This window comes from Chrysemys picta, chromosome 2, assembly GCF_011386835.1.
Source record: "Chrysemys picta bellii isolate R12L10 chromosome 2, ASM1138683v2, whole genome shotgun sequence".
NCBI classification, from domain to species: domain Eukaryota; kingdom Metazoa; phylum Chordata; order Testudines; family Emydidae; genus Chrysemys; species Chrysemys picta.
Window position 1 is genome coordinate 151166118 of NC_088792.1, and position 20587 is coordinate 151186704.

Below are 20587 nucleotides of genomic sequence, written 5' to 3' on the forward strand. Positions count from 1 at the left end.
TTGAGAGGATTCGCTATTTGGCAAAACAAATCCAGAGATTGCCTCGACCCCACTGGTCCTGCAAACGCCCCAGTTTGCAACATTTTAGAGGGCCTTAAAAGCACTTTCGTGGCACTCCCAAAGTCATCACATCACCAGACAGGAGTTTAGCTAAAGAGGGAAAGCCCGTATGTCCCACTGACTTTCAATGAGACTTAGCCTCCTTTTGAAGAAGGCTCTTTGGTAAATCTGCCAAATTTCAGCCAATCCTGGGCCTCTCCTTATTTTGCTGCTAGAGCTGCAGGGCTCCACATCTGTGGCAGCGTCTTTGGCTCACACTGAACTTAACCCTTGTGCATTCTGGCACACAGTATATTCTGGGTCTTTCCCTCTGCTGTGCTCCATCGTGACACATCTACTCACAGTGGATAATGCTGCCACACCTTAAGCTACAGGGAGAGACCAGATGCTTGGGGACCCCACCAGGGATAGGCTGAAATGCTAGTGTGAGGTTTCCTGCTCATGGTCCATGTGGTCCAGAGCAGGAGCTGGATGGCATGGAGAGAGCATGGGAATTAGGGAATTTCCATTTAAATTTGGCTGAACATTACAAGTTCCTATCATCTTCCTCCACACACATTGCCAACACAGCCCAGACCCTGGGCCCGATTCTCCACATGTCTTACACCTTGTACTTTACCCCCATGCTAAGTGAGCAAGAAATGGGTGCCACACACTAGCACTGGTGTGGAGAGCTCTGCTCTGGGGGTGTTTTACAGTCACTATGCATGGGAGTCAGTGGCTACAAAAGACACAAAGGGCAGGGGAGAATCTGGACTGTTACTTAGGTCTGCCCCTATTGCAAAGAGGTTTGGGGCAGGTGAGGAGGAAAAGGGTTTGCATGCTGCACCCTGCCCATTGCGCCCAGAGGCTCTTAATGGAATCACTTTGCAGGCACCCACAATTTACTGTCCTGCAATGAGATGGTGCAGAATACAGCTCTTCTGTGGAACATCGCAAATCAACTATTGGAGGTGCTGAAAATGTGGCTCCCATTTCTGTAGCTAGAAACATACCGGGATTACAACCTACCTGACGCGCATGCGGCTATGCAGTGCCCTTGGCCTCCGCTCTCCAAATCAAAGCGGCTGCATGCTAGACTTGGAAGTGAACGGATAGTGGCACGGCCTTGTGAGAGTCCTCACCTCACTCCCAGGAACTGTGGCTGCTCCCCTGGCGCGCTGGTCTCCGTCTCCATCTTTAAGCTGTCGATGTGGGCTATGGAAATGACCGTGGCAGCTACGTACCAAGGCAGCCCCATGAATGAACACACGGCCATCAGGACCCCCACCCAGAACAAGTCCAGGTGATAGCCTGCCGCTTTCTGCAACAGAGTGGCAGAGCAGGTTTCTGGTTAGGCAACGGAGGCCTGGCCCCATCCTCTCTGCTCCAGAGTATGAAATGTTTAACACTGCTTCCAAGTGGGGATTTTCAAGAGGAGAGCAAGGGAGCTCGGCACCCAGCTCCCATTGAGTTTCAGTGGAAGTTGGAGGCCAAACTCCCTTCAGTTCCTTTGAACATCCCTGTCTAAAGAACTACAGAGACTGAGCTTTTCTCCCTTCAATTTCAGAAGTGCTCTAATTTCACCAAAAAAAACCCAATGAAATGTAAGGGGTTTACACCTGAAAATAGAACCAGTTTGAGGAGAACATAGGAATTATTATTTATTTGTATTCCCGCAGCTCCTAGGAACCCCACTCATGGATCCTGCTGTGCCTGGCACTGTACAAACAGAACAATAAGACAGTTCCTGCCCCAAGAGCTGATGCTCTAATTGCCAGACTGGATCAGACCAGCGGTCCACATTGCCCAGCATCCTATCTCTGACAATGGGCAGAATCTGCTGTTTCAGAGGAAGGTTTAAGATATCCCTGCATGGACAATTACAGAATCATTTGCAGTTGCATCCCTGACCTCCTTTTAGAGTTTGGCTTATATCCCTCCCATACCTTATCTTGATAATTAAAGAGCTCAGTTTTTGCAGCTAATCCCTGGTATTAAGATCCAAAAGGTTAACAAAACAGCCATAGTTTTAGTGGCCATATGGTGGGTGACACGCTGGAATTCTGTTGTAGTAGGACCTTGCTAGTTCTCCCTTTGATGATCTGCACAATGCAGAGCTCAGATCCAAAATCCCTATCGCCTCTCCACATTTCTCCAAGATTTAAGATTCATTTCTTCAGAGAACACACTTTAGAATGCACCAGGACACACCACACTTAAATAATTACAGCTACCCTGCCTTTGTTGAATAAAAGGAGCAGCACAGGATTCATTAACTTCTTGAATCTCACCTAGACCCTAGTTTTGAATAGCATAGTCCTGGCCTTCTGTCCAGGGGTGAAGCTCACCCCAAATGAACAAATGGATAGGTAAGCACTGATTCCAATCAATAGAGCACCAAATTTTACCCTTACATGTGCCGTGTTACTTCTGATGAAGCACATGTGTAATCAAGGGTAGAAGATGGCCCAGTTTCTGGTCTTCTCTATGGTTTGTTGAATAGGTTTACATCAGTTCATAGAATCATAGAATATCAGGGTTGGAAGGGACTTTAAGAGGTCATCTAGTCCAACCCCCATCTCAAAGCAGGACCAATCCCCTGACAGTTTTTTTTTGCCCCAGATCCCTAAATAGCCTCCTCAAGGATTGAACTCACAACCCTGGGTTTAGTAGGCCAATGCTCAAACCACTGAGTATCCCTCCAGATACTGTTAAAAGCCATACCCTCAGTTTGTGCTCCTTCCTATTGACTATGACAGCTGTGATTTGCTGGTCCATGAAGATCAAGATGGTAACCAGCAGAGCTGGAAGGGCGCTGGCCAAGTAGATCCACCATGGATTCTTACCGAACGGGAACACAAACCATCCTCGATCTAAGCGAGTGGGCTAAAAACAGAGCAAGGCAAGGGTTATTGTATGCCGCTTTCTGACTCTGGGTCATAAAAATTACATTTCAGGAAAATGCCATTGCATTTGGGCAAATTTGTATAAAATCTTGGAAGAGTACGAAAACCTGAGTCTGTTGGGAGTGCAATCTTGTTCCAGGACAATCAGTACCTAATCCACATTGGGAACTGACCGTCACCCTCCTGAGCCACTGGATAACCATTCTAACCCACAATCACAGTGAGGGGAACTGGCTAGCAGGTACACACATCACTTCCCCCACCGGATAGAATTAGAATTGCTCAAATGTGGGTCATGGCCACAGGCACTGTGCCACTAACATTCAAGAGATCCTCCTTTAGCTCAAGTGCTAGGGGCCTGGGCTTTGGCAGCCGGAAGTGCTGTGGGCATTCTGTCTCCCTTCCAGCATGGTTTTCTGAACGACCCTAGTGCAGAGCATAGTGACAAACATTGTCTCATTGTGTCTCGTGCTCCCCCTATCTATTTACTGCATGGCCCGGGCTACACTACAAAGTTTTACCAGCATAGCTATGTTGGTTAGGGGTGTGAAAAAAAAATCTCTAACAGACACCACTCTGACGACAAAATGTGTAGTTACAACTTATAACAGCAAGAGTCCTTTTGCTGGTATACCCTGCGTCTCCACAAGGGGACTCTAGCCAGTGTAGTGTAGACACGCCCTGAGTCACAGACCACGTCTACTCTAGGAGCACTGTCCTGATATGCTATATGGGCAAAGCGCTCCTGGCATGGATACTGCTTATGTCAGCAAAGCTGCACTCTGGACTGGCATTGTTAAACCATCCCGCACGAGGGAAACAAGCTAGATTGGTAAAAACGCAGCTTAGCTGTGTCTACACTAGAGGCTTTTGCTGACACTACTTGTCGGTCAGGGATCACACCTCTTCACACCCCTACAGTGTAGACATAGCTTTATGCTTAGGCTTGGTCTACACTTAAAAGTGAGGTCAACATAGCTACGTCCATCAGGGGTTCCTTTCACCACCACCCCTCGAGGTGCTATTATCATAAAATAATTAACAGTAACAATAAATAACTGACATCCTAACACAGCTGCAGATTTGTAACAATACGCATATTGTCAGAGAGCGCTGAATACTTCGAAAGGGACGCTAGTTCTTTTACCTTAAAATCAGTAGGCACTTGCAGTTTAGGAGTATTCAGTCCAAACAATACATCGAGACCAACAAACATTAGTATGGACATGAAGATAGAGAAGTCACTAATAAGTTTACGTAGCTACAGAGAGAGGGAGAGAACACAAATCAACACAAAGAAAAGGCAGAAAAGTGGCGGAGTTTGAGCATTAATCAGAGAATGAAAATAATTCATGTGAGACGCAGTGTTAGCTAATTCATTTCAACAGAGAAATGGAATGGATATTTACTGATATCAATATCATCTTGCTTCAGCAGGGGTCGGAGTCATTCCCTAGTGAATCATGAATATCTCCCTAAGGTACTCACATGGACTCTGTTACCTTGTGAGCACCTCCCATTCTTTAATGGGGATGCTATAACCCCATATTACAGAGGGAAAACTTAGGCACAGAGAGGCTAAGTGACTTGCCCAAGGTCACATAAGAAGTCTGTGGCAGAGCAGGGAATTGACCACAGGTCTAGTCCCATCCTGGCTCCCTAACCACTGACCCAACCTTTCCATCCCCTGCTCTAATCAATGTATATTGTGTGCCAGGGATAAACTTCTTTCTATGTGATGTTTGCACATATATTACTGAGGCTGGATGTTCAATGTCCATAAATTTGATGGCTGGGGGAGATGGGGTGCTCAAGAAATGTTTTTGCCAATAATTTCACCACTGAAAAAATCAGATCAGCCAATAAAGTGTCTTGGAAACCGAATCCCTTTCATCCCATTCCTAATGTAGCTGTTGGAAGGACAGTCTCAAGGGTTAGCTGGAAAGGAATTGGAAGGGACAGAAATCAGGAGAGAAAAGAACCTCAAAACCGCTACATTCGAACCTTAATTATACTGGGAACATGCAGCTTTGGAGTGTCCAGGCCAAACCAGGCATCTATTCCACAGAACAGCAGAATGGAGAAGACAATGGAAAAATCAGCAATGAAGGCCCTGACCTGGAGGCAGATGGGGTTGGGAGGGAAAGGCTGGTTAAACAGGGTGGCTTACAGATCTCCAAGCATGCAGTACACCACTGGGACATTAGGAGACAAACAGGCCCGATCTCCTTCTCATCCAGGTGTAACTCTGTTGACGTCAAAGGAGTTACTTTTGATTTTCACTGGTGTAAGTCAGAGCATCCACATCAGCATGACCAGTTCTCATGATTTTATTATTAAATCCCAAGCTCCTGGAATCATGTGAATATGTGAGACTCTCAGCTTTCATTTAAATGTTCCTAGTCCTTCTGGTTGTGGAGAAAAGCTTGGAAATGTGACCCAAGCGCAGCTTAAAAGCTCACAAATCAAAATAAAACAATTAAAAAAAAAGCTTATGATTTCAGGTTGGCAATATTGGCATATTGCTTTATTAAAACATCAAATCCTCAACTGAGATCTGGAAGAGGGTTTTTAAATGGCAGCAACTTGTAGTTTTTAGCAAGTTAATGCAAAGTTTGAAGAAAGTTCATTTATCAGATGTAGAAAAAATAAACCCAGAAACATGGATCAGCCTCTGTTCCTCATAATTGGCAGAAATATCAGCCAGTGGTGGCTCGGATTCTGCTACTTTTAAAATGAATTGTATGCATAGAAAAAGTTCAAGAATCTTTTAGAGAGATGCAGACTTCACAGAAATGGGAAGTGAAAAGTATATGGGCATCTTAAATTTACCCTGAATTTTAAATGTTGTTAAAAACTTGCCATTATAAAAGCTAAGACCAATAAAAGGACAACTCAAAAAAGGCCTCCTAATGAAAGCAGTATGCAGTGTTTGCAGCCCAAACATTGCTACATCTGAAAGTGAAATGGGCCATAAATAAAAGCAAAACTGGCTTCATAGATTTTCATTGTCCTAAGTAGGTGAAATGCAAAAAACTCAACAGAGAACATCCATAGCAAGAAGCATACGGGATATTTAAAATTCTTTCATGTTTAATAATTTAAAGGACACCTGCTGGATAGGTTAAGCTCAGAATTTTGTTGTTGTAAAATAAAGTGTGTGGAAGGGAAGGCTAAAAGCTAATATGAAAATGTTTGCATGGATTTCTATAAAATAAAATTAATCTTCTGTACTCTATTGCACATTCTTTTGAACAGGTGTCTAATTACAAATAATGGGGCAAGCTAAAGAGATGTTCATAATAATAAAAACCCCAAACACCCAAACTAGAAATCTTGCATGCTTCTACTTCTTTTTCATATTCCTCCCCCCATCCCCACTCTGACCCGCACATTTGTTCAATAAGACCCTGATCCTGCAATTAGATCTACCCAAATCTGTGCCTGTAGAGAAGCCCTCTGACTTTGATGGGACAACACACATGCATAAGAGTCTGTCCATGCAGATCCAAATGCAGGATTGGAGGCCAAGATCTGTATTTCAAGTTCCCCATGTCTCTCTGAAAGGGACCAGCTTACAACTTATGGTGGAAACTGAAATATAGAGGGGTTTCATGGTCTTTGTATTTTTTCTTACCTTTGTAGGAAAGTAGCGACTGAACTTGAATTTCTTCAGCGTTACAGTCATGGAATAAGTCCCAAAGAAGAGGATGAAGGACATGAGGGCTAAGTCAGGAACAAATTTACAGGATTTCCCTACTAGGCTTCCGCCATACTTTAGACATTCCTTCTTACTCAGCTGGGTCCAGTCCAGAGCTGTTACATTAATAGCATTGTACTTGGAATCGAAGTGTTGAAGAGAATAAACCAAAATATTATTAATACATTTAGCAATTCTAGTGTGCAGGCAAATGCAATTAGTCATATGGCACTGCTTAGGAGCGCCACTATAATTCTGCGGAAAGTTAAAGTGCGCCATCAAACATACAGTGCAACACATCACTGTCACCCGTAAGAACTTGGCTCAGAATCAACTTTATTTCAGAATTTGTAGTATTCAACGTATTTCCTACAGTAAGTATAAGGATAACTGTAAATAGAAGTAACGATATCCCTTTATCCAACAGCAAAATTGGCAAGTTTTTAAGGGTGACCACTGTCGTGACATTAAACGTCAGCGGCGCTAAACCAGATAAGAACCATGTCTCTTAATAATGAGACATCCAGAGCTTATCTGGTGCCCAGATATTAAAAGATTTTTCAAAAAGTGCCTAGTGATTTTTGGATCCCCAACTTGAGACCGCTAAAAAGGGCCTGATTTTTGGAAAGTGCTCAGCACCCGCCTGTGAAAGTCAGACCCCTTTAAGGTATCTCAAGTTGGGCACCCGCAACCTGGAGCACCCAGAATCACTCACAACTTCTGAAAGTCTTGGTCATTGTTTGTATCTTGGCTAGGGTAAAATACACACCAATATAACAGTAACAATCTGTCCCATGGTTTTGGAGTCTCTCCTTATTCTAACTTGTGAGTGTAGACAAGCCCTAAACTGGTCTATAAATTGGTACAACTTTACTAAGGGCTTGTCTACCCTTGAAAGTTAACTTGGACTAAGGTAGGGTGTGAATTTAAAGTCTAATAGCTACTCCTGAATAACCGTGTGTAGACAAACCCTTGCTCTGGTGCATGTCCCATGTGGCTGGGAGCTCCTTAAGCCACAGCACACAGAGTTTCACTGGTTTAACTTAAAGTGTGATTTTAAATTGAGTTAAACCACAGTGGAGGGTCTTTTTTCGGTTTAAACCAGGCTCATTTCAATTTCAAGTAAGTCAACTAGGAACAGCTTTTGTTTCAACTGAAATAACCTGCTCTTAAATGGAAATAAGCCGTCCATCCAGAGGTTTGCTCTGGTTTAAATAAGCCAGTGCAAGTTTGTGCATAGAGAGGCCTCACATTCAATGGTGAGGTCCACGCTTTATAAGTGCTTGACTGATTGTGTATGCACTGCATACACAGCCACCCAGCGGAGATTAACTAGCCCAGCGTGCACTGCCGTGGATTCTTTGGCGCAGTCTGTTCTTCGGTGGTTTATAATATCCTGGTTGGGCACATGAAGGGATGTTGCCAGGCCATTGCAACTGGAACGAAGAGACACACGGTTCCCATTCCGCTCCTTCCCCAAAGCTGAACGTTAATTCCATGCTGTGATTTTTAATTCATTTGGTTGGCAAGTCATATAACTAAGAAGTTGATTTCTAAAGCAATCGCTGTAGGCTTTGATAGCATCCCTGGAAGAAGACTGCGTGACTGCTTTAGCTGGCGGATCCCCAGTTGTCCTACTTTCTTAGCCCAGAAAGAAAGTAAGGATCCAGAGAGCTCAGCTACCCGCTACTTGAATATATATAAAACAAAAGTACTTACCACAGAAATGTTAGTGTTGTTTGGTGCCAGCGGAGCTGAAGCATTGAACAATGTTGTATTCACTGCAGAAAAGGAGTTTGTTATTAAGGTTTTATATATATAAAACAAATAGTCAAATTCAATCCAGCATGGAAATCCTGTTTAAGCTGAGCTGACCCTGCTGGCTTGAACCAGTAACCGCCCTTCCATTCCCAGGAGAGAGCAAAAAACTCTGTGTTCAGTTCCCAGCAAGGGTTACCTAGTGTCCCACACAGCTGTGGGCCATTTAGACAGCTCTGTCTACATGGAAGGGAAAGAATGTAATGAAGTCTAGGATAAGCACATTATTACAGACCTGTTGGAAAGGGAGGGGGACGGGACCCAGGAGTGAAACCAGCATGAAGGGAAGAACACAGATTTTGGGAGCTAGAATGTAAACTCTGGTTCTAATTCCAGCAGCGACTTCTCCCGGATTAATATAGTGTGTGGCCTTCCATTTAGACCAGAAAATGACCCCTCGAGGGCCTCATTAGCAACTTGCCAGGAGCCCCAGAGATGCACTTCATTGTAAGAAAATGGAACAGATTGCATCTTACTTCATTATCCGAGGACGGGCGGCCCATGGAGACTACAGGTCCCATGGTGCAACACGTCATCTTAGGTCACGTGACCTCAGACTCAGCTCCCATGCATCTTGGGATTTGTGGTGTCAGTGGGCTTCCCCTTCACTTTAAATGACCACATTTGGTCCATGGACCACATTTGGCTGCAACCTAGGCCACTGTCAGAAGTGTTGCCTCTCAGCCTAAAGAAAAGAGTGGCCATATAAAAGAACCCGTTTTGGTTTTCTGGGTAGCTCCCAGGGAGATAGATCAATGGGAGCCCGCCCGCCCCCCCAAATCAAATCAAGCAATGCCCCCTGCCATCCATTAGGAGACCTCTCCCAGCTCCCTGAATGCCCCCTCAGTTGTTCATTGTGTTCTTTGCCATTATAACATACAGTTGTGCTTACCACCAATTCAGAGAACGTATGACGCAGATGGGATCCCTTCTTCAAAGCCTTCACTTTTCTGGATGTGGTATGGGGAGGGGATCATAGTTTGAAAGTTAATATGTCCATCTGAAAGAATTGCCATTCTTGGGGGAGAGGGCGCTGGAGAGAACCCAATGTCTCTTTCTCCTGGAGGGGGGGCTTACCCTCATTCTTAGAGGGTCACTCCTTCTGCAAGAACTTTGTGGCTTTTGGAGAGATCCACTGGGGATCACCTTTTTAGAAACAAGTTAGGAAAAAAGAAACCCTTCTCTCTCCAGAAGCTGCGTTTGCTCAACAGGTCACCCCTCGTCTAGGGCAAATTTCTTCCATTGCCATCCTGGATTCTCTCTGCAAGAAAGAGGCTTCCCTCTCTAACCCCACCCAGCCCTTTTCAAGGAGAAAATGGATGGAGAGACTTGGACCTCTTGCACTTGGAAACCCGAATAAAGAAAAACAAAACCACAGCACTAAGGATGGTACTTAGAGCACTTCTCTGGCGCCTTCTGTTGGAGGATTTTAAAGTGCTTAATTAAGCGACAATATCCTTGGTATGTGGGTATTATTCCACCCATCGTATAGATGGAAACTGAAGGACCGAGAGTTTAGGTGACTTTCCTAAGGAGGCAGAATGACTCAGAAGTAGAAACTGAACACGAGCTGGGAATTTCTGTTGTAAGCAACACCCATTGCCTGCTTAAAGAATACCCTGCAGAAGGATAAACTTACTGAAAAAAACCCCAATGCATATTTACATGCGTTTTGAACCTAATTGTCTCACTGCTGCAGATGAACTTGTTAAAGTCATGAGGTTTCTTTTGGCAGGCATGGATTCATTATGGGAGCTGTAGTCTCCATGGGCCTCCCATCCAGTTAACAATTCTTCATATATGTTAAAGGTTGTTATAAAGAGGGCAGCGATCAATTGTTCTCCATGACCCCTGCAGGCAGAACCAAGAGTAATGGGCTTAATCTGCAGCAAAGGAGATTTAGATTAGATAGTAGAAAAAAATGTTTAACTATAAGGAGAGTTAGGCCCTGGAATAGGCTTCCAAGGGAGGTCGTGGCATCCCCGTCAGTGGAGGTCTTTAAGAACAGGTTAGACAAACACCTGTCAGAGATGGTCTAAAGTTGACTTGGTCCTGTCTCAGCTCAAGGGACTGGACCAGATGACCTCTTGAGATCCCTTCCAGCCCAACATTTCTATAATTCTGAAGGTGGCAAACACATAACATCTAATGTCCTGCCTCAAGATGCTGTCATTCCTTTCCCCGATGAACTACACAGGATAATTAATGAAGGAGAAGTGATTGCTGGATTAGAAGCAGAGCCCTTGGTGCTATCAAAACAATACTCCACCACCAGAGAAAAGGAAGGGAAAACTGAACTAATGTGACTTTTGGTTCAATTAACTCCAGACTTTACAATGTTAAAGGTTTCTTTCGATAACCTTTAGCTTTTCCAGAACCAGACATATTTGCGATTTCTACTGCTTTAAATTGTTCATTGCCCATCTTAAAGAACACTGTAGCATTGGCTGTATTTTTATGAGAAGGCCCATAAAAGTGCTTTACACAAATGGATATATTGGACTCGAGATAAAAGTAGGAGACATTAAAAAAATAAAAATAAAACAAAAGGGTAAGAGTATCAAATATTAAATAATTTTAATATTTATAAAGTGATACTCACTTGAGATTGAAAGCAGCCAAATAGATGTGTGCAGCAGAGACAAATATGGTACAAATCAGTTACAATAGTCAAAAATCAGAACTAACTAACAAAAATAAATAAAAGGACCAAAAGGAGATTAACACACACTCTCAATATTTGGAAGAGTGAAATGTCCAAATCTGACACCACTTTATTAGATGCCCAGAGCAACACGGGTGAAAGAACAAGTTTAAGTGTGGCTGCTGTTGGGAGGAGACTGAGGGTTTACAGTGTAGAAAAACTTCTAGAGAAGAATGGAGTTTCCATGTGGACTTTGGGGTTGCGTGTAACACAGGAGATACGTGTGGTTTTGGTTTGCTCAGCTGTTTTAAGTCACTTAAAATGCATTTTATTATTAAATTAACTCAATGATGGTAAAAGATGCCAGCTTGACAGCTCTGGAGACTGAAATCCTTTGTCTGTCCAAAGAACAGATATTGCATGGATGAAAAGAAGGCTAGTTGTCCACACAGACTTCGCCAACATGCCTCAAACTTTGTCCTGAAGGGACTGCCACTGGGAGTGAGAGTAATTCAGTCTCTGTAGGCTAGATCATGTTGTTTAGAGACACAGTCCAAAGGCAGCAAGTGCCCTGTGACTCCCACGCGCTTCTGTATAGTTCACCTGTCACTACACCCCTATATGGGTTTGAGTTCAAAGGAAGCTATTACTACAGGAGACCATCCTGCTAAAAAGAATATTATGATGAAGCCAAAAAGAAACATTATTTGGTGCTAATGTCCTCAGAAATCAGACAGTTGATTTAGTTCCCTCTAGTTCAAACCTGGATCCTAGAGGGTGTTCACAGGAGACACATGTGAAATGTGGGTGGGTCTCAGAGCAGTTTGCGGGAACCCACTAACCCACCATTACAACTGGTTGTAATAGATGGGTGGTCTCAGAGGTCAAATGAGACATGGAGACTATGCTAGCAAATCATCCCTAGAGATGAAGGGCCTGATTCTGTTCTCACACTGATTTTAAACCAATGTAACTCCATGCTTGGAGTTTTTCCCAGTCAGAACCGAGGTTGCATGGGGGAAGCCTGCACTGCCACACCCGTCTTTTGGATGACTAGTGGATTTCAGCTTGCACAGCTTTTGCCTCTGTCTACTGATGCCTTCCATTTGGGTATTGCTCAGCAACGTATGAAAAAGAAAGTGTTAGCAAATGTCTGCAGAAAGGTGTGTGTATGTGCAACATTTAATCAAATTGGAAAAGTTCACCATCGTTTGGGGAATATTTTTGGGGTAACTTTGCACATACGATAGTCCATTTCTTTTTTAAAACGGCCCTTGTCTCCCTCTGCATTGCACCAGACAGAGATAGGGAAATCTGAAGAGAGGGCCCTCTTCTATATTTAATGCTTCAAAAGGTCACTCAGGCTGTGCCCACGCAGGGGAAGCACTTTTTCAGACCCTACTATCACTAGCAGACCTGTGGTCACTGAGTGGGAAGTGCTGTTTCAGAAAAGAAGACTCAAAGGGTCAAATTCTACTCTCAGGGAGGGCCTGATCCTGCACCATCGCTGGTTTCTACAGCATCAGGTCCTTACATCACTTTAAATGAGAATCACTCCACTGAAGCCTGTGGAGTGACTCTAGATATGCAGTGACTTCACCAAGAACAGAATTTGATCCCCTGGTGGCAAGAAATTGCAGCCTCTCTAGTCAAGAGTTTTAAAACGTGGGAAGATTTAAGAAAAGCGATTAAAGATAGACCTGGAAAAGAAAAAGTTAGAATTTCTAAGCCAGTTTAAGAGGCTTGATTTTCCTGCCAAACAAATAGGCAACATTTTTGCGAAAACAGCCGATTTTTCAATCTCAGGAAAAACTCAATTTTCACGGCAAAAAAGGCTAAATAATCTAACCGTTTATGCAGACTGAAATTTAAGAGGCACTTTCAAGATTAAATTAATATATTTTTTTAAAAATCTCTTCTGATTAAAACTGGAATATAAAAAATTAATTTACTTTTCATTATTCATAAATTTTATTTGCATGGATTCAGCTCAGTTTAGACTGAAAGTAGACTGCTCAGTTTCAGTGTATGTATGTTCAGTTTCACTTTCTGGCTCATTTGCACTAGGATGATGATGTTATATTTGAGTTTCTAAAAGTGTAGGATGATGATATTTAAAAAGTGTGTGTGTGTGTGTGCGCGCGCGTGAAATCAACGCAAATTTCTCCTGTTTTCCTCGAAATGTAAGTGTCCTGAAAATCTTTCTATTCATATTAGTTGTGGTTCTTTCAAACAAAATCCAAACCTTTTGCCTTAAAATATTTGGCAGTTTCTCCAAACAGGGAGGGAATTCACTGAGATCTGCATGAGAGAGCTGGCTGGAAAATGAAGGGGTTTTCCTGCAGAAAATTCTGACTCTTCATAAAAAAAACCCACTGATTTCCCCCGTTTTTGGCAACTGAAAACTAAATTTTTTTTGTTTATCAAGACTTTAGTTTTCCAATGAGAAACTGAAATTTTTCAAGAAACACAGACCCATTCTGGTAAAATGTTCATTTTTGGGTCAAAAATCCAGTTTTTCCATTAGACAAAAGTTCAAATAGAAATTTCTCAAACTGCCCGGATGGATGATTGTGAAGGGAAGAAATTGGAGATGGTATGTGAGCTAGTGGTTGCACTAACTGTAGTAGCTAGCAGGACTTGGAATGGGCAGTAAAAATACATATAGTCATATATATATATATATGTTTCTCAGAGAACTATAGCTCAGCAATAGGAGCCAGTAGCCCAAACCAGGTAGTCTATTATTTCTAAATCAACGAAAGGACATAGACTTGTAAGGGGGCTGGTTTCCTTCTCTAGCTTCCTCTGTCTCTCCGTCTGCATTCCATATGGTTGTGTCACGTACTCCGTGTTCTGCCGGAGAATTCCTGGCAGACAGCAGCCGGCAATATTTTGACACGCATCTTTCAGGATGGCACTGTACATATCACTGAGGTGACCTCACCAATTGCACGTTAACAGGAACAGGTTTCCAATCATATTAAACTGTAAATTCCAAGTCAGAAAATATTTTGTTTTTCAAAAAGAAAAGAGCTGCTGTTTTCTGTCCACATTTAGAGAATGTGAAGGTACGTGTCAGCAAGGCAACAAAAGGAAATTGCCCGTAGGACTCAAAGAAGCAGGCGAAGTCCCCACTCTGCTGCAAACGGGACATGCACACCCCAGATCTGATCCAAACTTAGCTCCTCCCCTTCCTGGAGTCTGTCTTTACTGTTATCTTATAACAACCAAACATAAATCTCTTAAGCTTTCTGTAAGGTTATTCCTATAGTTTTTACCCTAGAGGACCACACACTGTCTCAGGCCCTAGTTCTTTTTGCCCCTCTAATACTGTAAGTGGGAACTAACAGGATCCCATCTGACCCCGTATGAGGTGTCGGAAACAGCTCTGCATCTTAACGCACCTGCAGATCCCTGCATGCCTGTGCGCCTTCCTGGAACCTGCCACTGTATTACAGCTCTATTCGACCTTTAATATATACTGCAGAAATGTCCCTTGCCCTCTCTCATCAGCTGCCTTGACTCTATCTGATACATCATGTATATCATGGAGAAACCTAACTCCAGTGATGCTCATGCACCAAGTATATTACCCTTGAAGTGTCAATGTTTCATTAGGTAAACTGAGCAATGGGCCCATGCACACACACAGCGCTTCCGTGGGAGAGCTAAGAATAGTACCCAAAAGTCCTAGCTCCGAGTTCCCTGCTCTAACCACTACCCCAAGCTCCAACACCAATGCTCCAATGGCATGCTGGTACTTCAAAGCACACTGCTGCATTATACCACTGCAAAAAGGATACACGTGAATCAAGTGAGAACAGAACACCACTGATTACCGCCTGGCAAGGAAACAATCCAGCAGGTTTCTGCAGAACTTGGACTGAATGCAATTGTGTGTCGGAACAGGAATTTTTCAATTTCCTCTGAAGCATCTAATAAAGGATGCTAGAGATAGGAGGCTAGAGACCTGGGTCGATGGACAATTGTTCTGTCTGGTATGTGGGCATTCCTATGTTCCTACAAAAAAGGGGAAGAATGCTTATGCTGACAGCAGGTCTTTCTGAAAGGTTACTTGCTACTGATGTAGGAAAAAGCTTCAACAAACCAATATTTAACACGAGCAAAGCCAGCTAAAAGCTTCAGTGGCAGCATTTACTGCGCAGCAGATTTAATATTCGGATCAGACCAGTTTACCAACTTTGGCCAAGACATTTTAGAACACACTGTAGGAAACAAGCCAGCACTGGCTGAGGATATGGAAAGGTAGCCCCGTCAGTCACTAGTTTCTATGATTTTACAAGAATAAAGATGGCAAAGGACCAAACAAACCAAACTGTGCACAAATGCTCAGTGATGCACTTCAGTGCAGATAGATTTCGAGATGGCATATTACTTTTTTCCTCAGTCAGCTCAAAGGTGCAAACTGAAGTTCCAACAAGGCAACTTTGGCAGGATGAGCACAAGAAGCGAAACAGACACTGCAATGCAGAGCAGGGTGCTGCCAACATGAGAAAACACAATAATGACACCACTGAAGAATTCCAAGAGTCCATTCACTTTTTCTGGTCTTTGCTGAGGGCTTATCTTCACTACCGCTTAAGTCGATGTAAGTGACGTCACTCAGGCATGTGAAAAAGCCACCCCTCTGAGCGACGTAACTCGACTTAAAGTGATGTGCACACTGCGCTAGATCAGCGGGAGACGCTCTCCTGCTGATATAGCTTCCCCTTCTCGTTGAGGTGGAGTAATGTCGTTGACAGGAAAGTGCTCTCCTGTTGCTACGGTGCATCTTTGCCAGATGCACTCCAGCAGTGCAGCTGGGCCGATGGAGTGTGGTAGTGTAGATTAGCCCTGAATGAACTGTTGGTGAAAAAAAAAAAAAAACTTAGAGATGCTTCCAGACCAAAACAACCCTGGAAAAACTTGCAGCAGTCAGTAGCGTGTTTCTGCCTGCTCAGCTTCAGAGGAAACAAATATAGTCCCTAAGAATCTCCAGATATGGGGAATGTGAGTGGAGAGTCCTATATCGATTTAAGCCTCTACCAAGCATTCTAGCTGAATTCAGCAGAACACCTAAACAGGTGCTTAACTTTAAACAGCTGCATAGTTTCATCAACTTCAGTCAGGCTACTTGTGTGCTTAACTTTAAGCGCATCTTAAGACTTTCACTGGATAAGGCCCAAGTGCTCAGCCCTTGCAGGGTCAAGCCCTTAGTTTAGAGATGAACGGCTGCAAGGTTGTTATAATGTGACACTCTTCGTAAGAAGAAAAAGAAAAGACATGAGGCTGGTGGCACAGTCAATGGTTTCACAAGTGAAATCGTGACATCATGGTACAGCATCACAACCCAGTGTCCTCCTGTTAGGATGATACGTCAACATGTGACATAAAAAGCTTGCTAAAAAATAGTGATGCGGCTGCACCAATGTGTATTGGACCCAGAAGCTTCGCAGACCTAGCTAGAGTACAGCTAGTCCAGAAGTACACCTACTGGAGCTGCAAATCACACCCAGGCTGCTGTGTAGACATACCCACTGTGTCACAATGAGATGATGCAATATGCTCAGTCTAGGTATCCGTAACTGTGCTCATCAGCATGGTCTCTGAGCTGGAGGTGACACTGTACACAGTGTTGTGGTTGTTCAGTAGCACAAATGCCAATTGTTGATAACCATGAGTCAAGAAAAGAAACCAAAAAATGTGATGGATGTTACTTCTAGCATATCAGATAAGCAGCTAAACATGTAATGAAGTGCAATCAGATAGATGTCTATGGAGGTTATTTGGCATGCCAGTGCTTATTTCTACATTTCTATTTCCAGAGTGTGTGTTGTCGTACCTTTCTACCTTCTCCTTCCATAGTTATTTTAAAATCTCCCAGAGCGTTTTTCTCCCCTTAAATAAATCAGCAATTTTGAGGGAAAACGTTTCCTGATAACATTACAATAAATGACTCTGTTCTCTTCTGAGTGCTAGTAGTACTTTTGCGCTTCTGAGTAGTGTAATCTGAATTCTGGAGAATTTGGAAATTAACTTCCAAGAGCAAATATGAATATTGAAATGAAAATAAAAAGCTGTTTGGGTTGGTTTTGGTGTGATAGAAATGAGCCTGAATTACAGCCTTCTTCAATACAGCCATTGGCAGAGAATGGGTACATCTTGGCTCTGGAAAAAGTTTGGTTTCCTCTCACCCAATGTTGTTTTGCTTTAATTGCCCTATCCCTTTGTATCTTTGCGGTGGTAGAAATCAGCACAATACTGGACGAAGCTGTTAAAAATCAGAACAAAAAACCCCACCCCCAACTCCAAGACAGACGCATTTCTAGAAAAGACCCAAGGGGTGAACCAGTCAAAAGGGTTGTGGAAACCTCGTGAATGTCCCACTGGAAGTCCTGTCACTTAGCACACTTAAAACTGGAGATGATAAAGCCTTTCAAGAATATACTCTTGGGAACAATCCAGCATTGGCTGGAAGTTGGATCTAACAAGTCTTCTCCATCCCTAATTCCTATGGGTTTAGGTCTGGCCATCTATAGAGGAGGTATTTTGCTACACGACCTCTGTGACCGGGGATGGGCTGGTCTGCCAAGGAGATTTTTTTTTTTTTTGCTCCCTTTTGGGAGCACTGCTCTAGGGAACCAGAGTAGAGAATATATTGCTGGTGGGGAGATCACTCCCCAAATCCCCGTTGGACAGAGACCATACTTTGTGGGATGACACTGTAATCCACCCAGAGATACTGTGACCATAGGTGAACGGGCACTGCCATCCTAACCGCTCTATTGTGGGGAGGAGGGGTGAAACTCTATCCAGGAATGTCCTTTGAAAGTGCAGCTGACCAAGATTTAATAATCTTATTGTCAGGAGATCTCAAAAGCACTTTACAAAGCAGGTCAGTATCATTTCCCCCATTTTTACAGATGGGGAAACTGAGGCATAGAGACTTGTCCAAGTTCACCCAGCAGGCCAGTGACAGAGCTGGGAAGAAAATCTAGGTCTCTTAAGTTCCAGTCCAGTGTTTAACAACTAGGCAGCACTGCTTCCATTTAAAACAAACTGCTGGAGTAAATCACCAAATGAAGCTCATGCAGCAAAGGCTACCCGCCCCTCCACCAGGTCGCAATTTGCAAGGACCAATCAGGAAGCTGTGCAGCACTCTCTCTCAAGAACTGGACCTCAGCATGACAGCTGCGTGGTTCAAGCAAATCGGCAATTTCACAGTAAAATTCCCAACAGGGAATAGGACTTGGACTCACCTGGGTCAGGAGCAATGCACTCGCATTTGTACATGGTCACGTAGTCTGGTTTGAAGTCTGCATTGATAGGGTAATACTTAAAGGCGCCGATCATCTTCTTGATAGCATCATAGATGAATATAAAGCTGATGAGGGTGGAGAACCCCTCCTCAGTGAAGCGTGTGATGTACTTTATAATGAAGCTGGCGTCTGTAGCCACCAGGATAAGGCACTGTAGGGCAGAGTGTAAGCCGATCCACAGACGGAACTCCATGTAGTCTATGCTGTTGCCTCTGGAATTGTGCACAACAGAAGGTCAGAACAAAACAACAGCTCTGCTCAGGAAAGAGAGATACGGGAACTGAGGGCTCATGGAAAGTGTCACCGTATCTGATCTCCAGTGAAAGGAAGAGCCCGCCCCCCACAGGGGTCCTTTCACACCAATGATAATGGCCACCTTCTTGGGAAAAGAAACCAGAGTCTGTGTACTTATATGGCCTCCATTTCCATCCTCATCTATCCTTGAAACACCCCTGTGAAATAGGGTAGTGCTGGTATCCCCAACTCAGAGGGGGAACTGAAGCACAGAGACTACGTGACTTGCCCAAGGTCACACAAGAAGTCTGTGGCAGAACAGGGAATTGAACCTAGGCCTCCAAAGTCCCAGTCTAGTGCCCTAATCACTGGCTCATCCTTCCTCTCTAGCTCTGTGAGGTACAAATAAGAGGCACAGGGATGGGGCTGGAATCAAAGAAGCAACAGAAGAACCCCAGTAGGGGACACCAAGCAGAGAACGCCAGACAGGGTCTCTGCTCCAAGAGGAGATCAAGGGAGTCATTCACAGGACAGGTCTGGCACGAGTTTCCTTACTCTGCCCTGCCAACGTGCCCCTAACCAGCGCAGCGGCTGCCACTGACAAGGGTCAGAGGTGACTCAGTCTCCATGGCCCATCCAGCCTTTGGCCACCGGGCTGAGACTGCCAAGACTGGGCCGGGGAGCGCTGGGCACCCTGTTAAGTCTCCTGGATCGATTGCTGATGCCCTGCCCAGTAAGCAAACTCGCTGGGGGAGCTCTCCCAGCAGCCGCCAAGGAGTAGAGAGAACTGTGGAGAAGCCAGGGAGAAGACGGCGGAGCTCCCTCTGTCTCCTGAGCACCTGCTTCAAGCTCCTGTTCTCACTGGGAGACCTGCAGAGCTGTGGAGAAGGCTCTCTAGGCCTCTTCTCTATGGTAGACCCACCTGGAATGCTGCCCACCACCATAATGACATGGCTAGGGGGACGCTATGTAGGCCTCAACAGTGACTGAACCTGCCCTGCTCTTGTGCCTCTGCCCCCTTTGGTGTTACCGCTGTGAGGGCCGCTATTCTGAGCGAGTTCCACCTACTTGCTGAAGTCGAAGAGTAGCTTTTCGAAGATGAGGATGGGCCCTGTGCTACTGAGGATAATGAGCGGCTGGCCGGCAAAGAAGCAGAACAGGGAGCCCGCCATCGCTGTGCCGAGGAAGCTCTCCATGACCCCCTTTGGGAAGAGAAACAATGTGAGGAGACAGTCAGACACGTGCCCTGGGTTGCACCAGAGGAGTCGTGCTGAGGGGAGGTCTAATCACAGAGCGTGGCTGCAGAACACACTCGCGCCAGTTCTCCTGCACGTTCTTCCCGGCCTGTGTCTCACTGGAATCAGGCAGCACAAGAATCCCCACTTCGTTCCTCAAGACACGGGTCAGTGCTTTGGGGCTGATACTAAGCCAAATGGGTGTTGGTGAATTACCCCACTTAGCACAGGTGCTGTGCGACACACAGGCAGGGCAAACGCTGGCAGAAGCAATGATTTCATTACAGATTCGTCGCACTGTGAGGTATCTGTGGGACTCGGAAGTGGCGGTTTGGAGTCTGCAATCCCTCAAGTCTCCCCCTCAGGCTGAGTGACAATTATGTCCATGTCTTAGCTAGGAATGGCTTTTCACATCACGGACCGCAGTGGAGTGGAAATCTCTCCCAGCCACAGGGCAGGGGTATTTACCTACCACATTAGGGAGGAGAACTGGCTGCAGCGCCAAAGGAACATGGCCTGCTGCATAGGGGTTATAGCCATCTGCTGTGAATCCTGCTACCTGCCACATGTGTAGCAAGGGGCAGGAGCTGCAACGTCTCACCATGCAGCACAGCTAAGGTACGTGCCAACAAAAGCCACCCTGCAAACATCGGGGCATCTGCGTTCAAACTTTCTGGCTGGGGTCC

General features: G+C 44.6%; 1 protein-coding gene across 7 annotated transcripts in view; it reads right to left on the bottom strand.

The window, feature by feature from the left end:
- SLC4A5 (solute carrier family 4 member 5) overlaps window positions 1-20587 on the bottom strand; it is a 133578-nt gene that overhangs the window by 24969 nt on the left and 88022 nt on the right. For 4 of the 7 annotated variants that reach the window (XM_065584400.1, XM_065584399.1, XM_042859278.2 and 1 more), the window contains 8 exons: window positions 19735-19868; window positions 18373-18644; window positions 8368-8429; window positions 6586-6786; window positions 4953-5066; window positions 4096-4209; window positions 2767-2928; window positions 1185-1363 (listed from right to left, as the gene is read on the bottom strand). In XM_065584400.1, the coding sequence (XP_065440472.1) occupies window positions 1185-1363; window positions 2767-2928; window positions 4096-4209; window positions 4953-5066; window positions 6586-6786; window positions 8368-8429; window positions 18373-18644; window positions 19735-19868 (1238 nt within the window). The remainder of the gene's footprint in view (window positions 1-1184; window positions 1364-2766; window positions 2929-4095; window positions 4210-4952; window positions 5067-6585; window positions 6787-8367; window positions 8430-18372; window positions 18645-19734; window positions 19869-20587) is intronic. The other 3 variants (XM_065584401.1, XM_042859280.2, XM_065584403.1) reach the window with 1 other exon arrangement.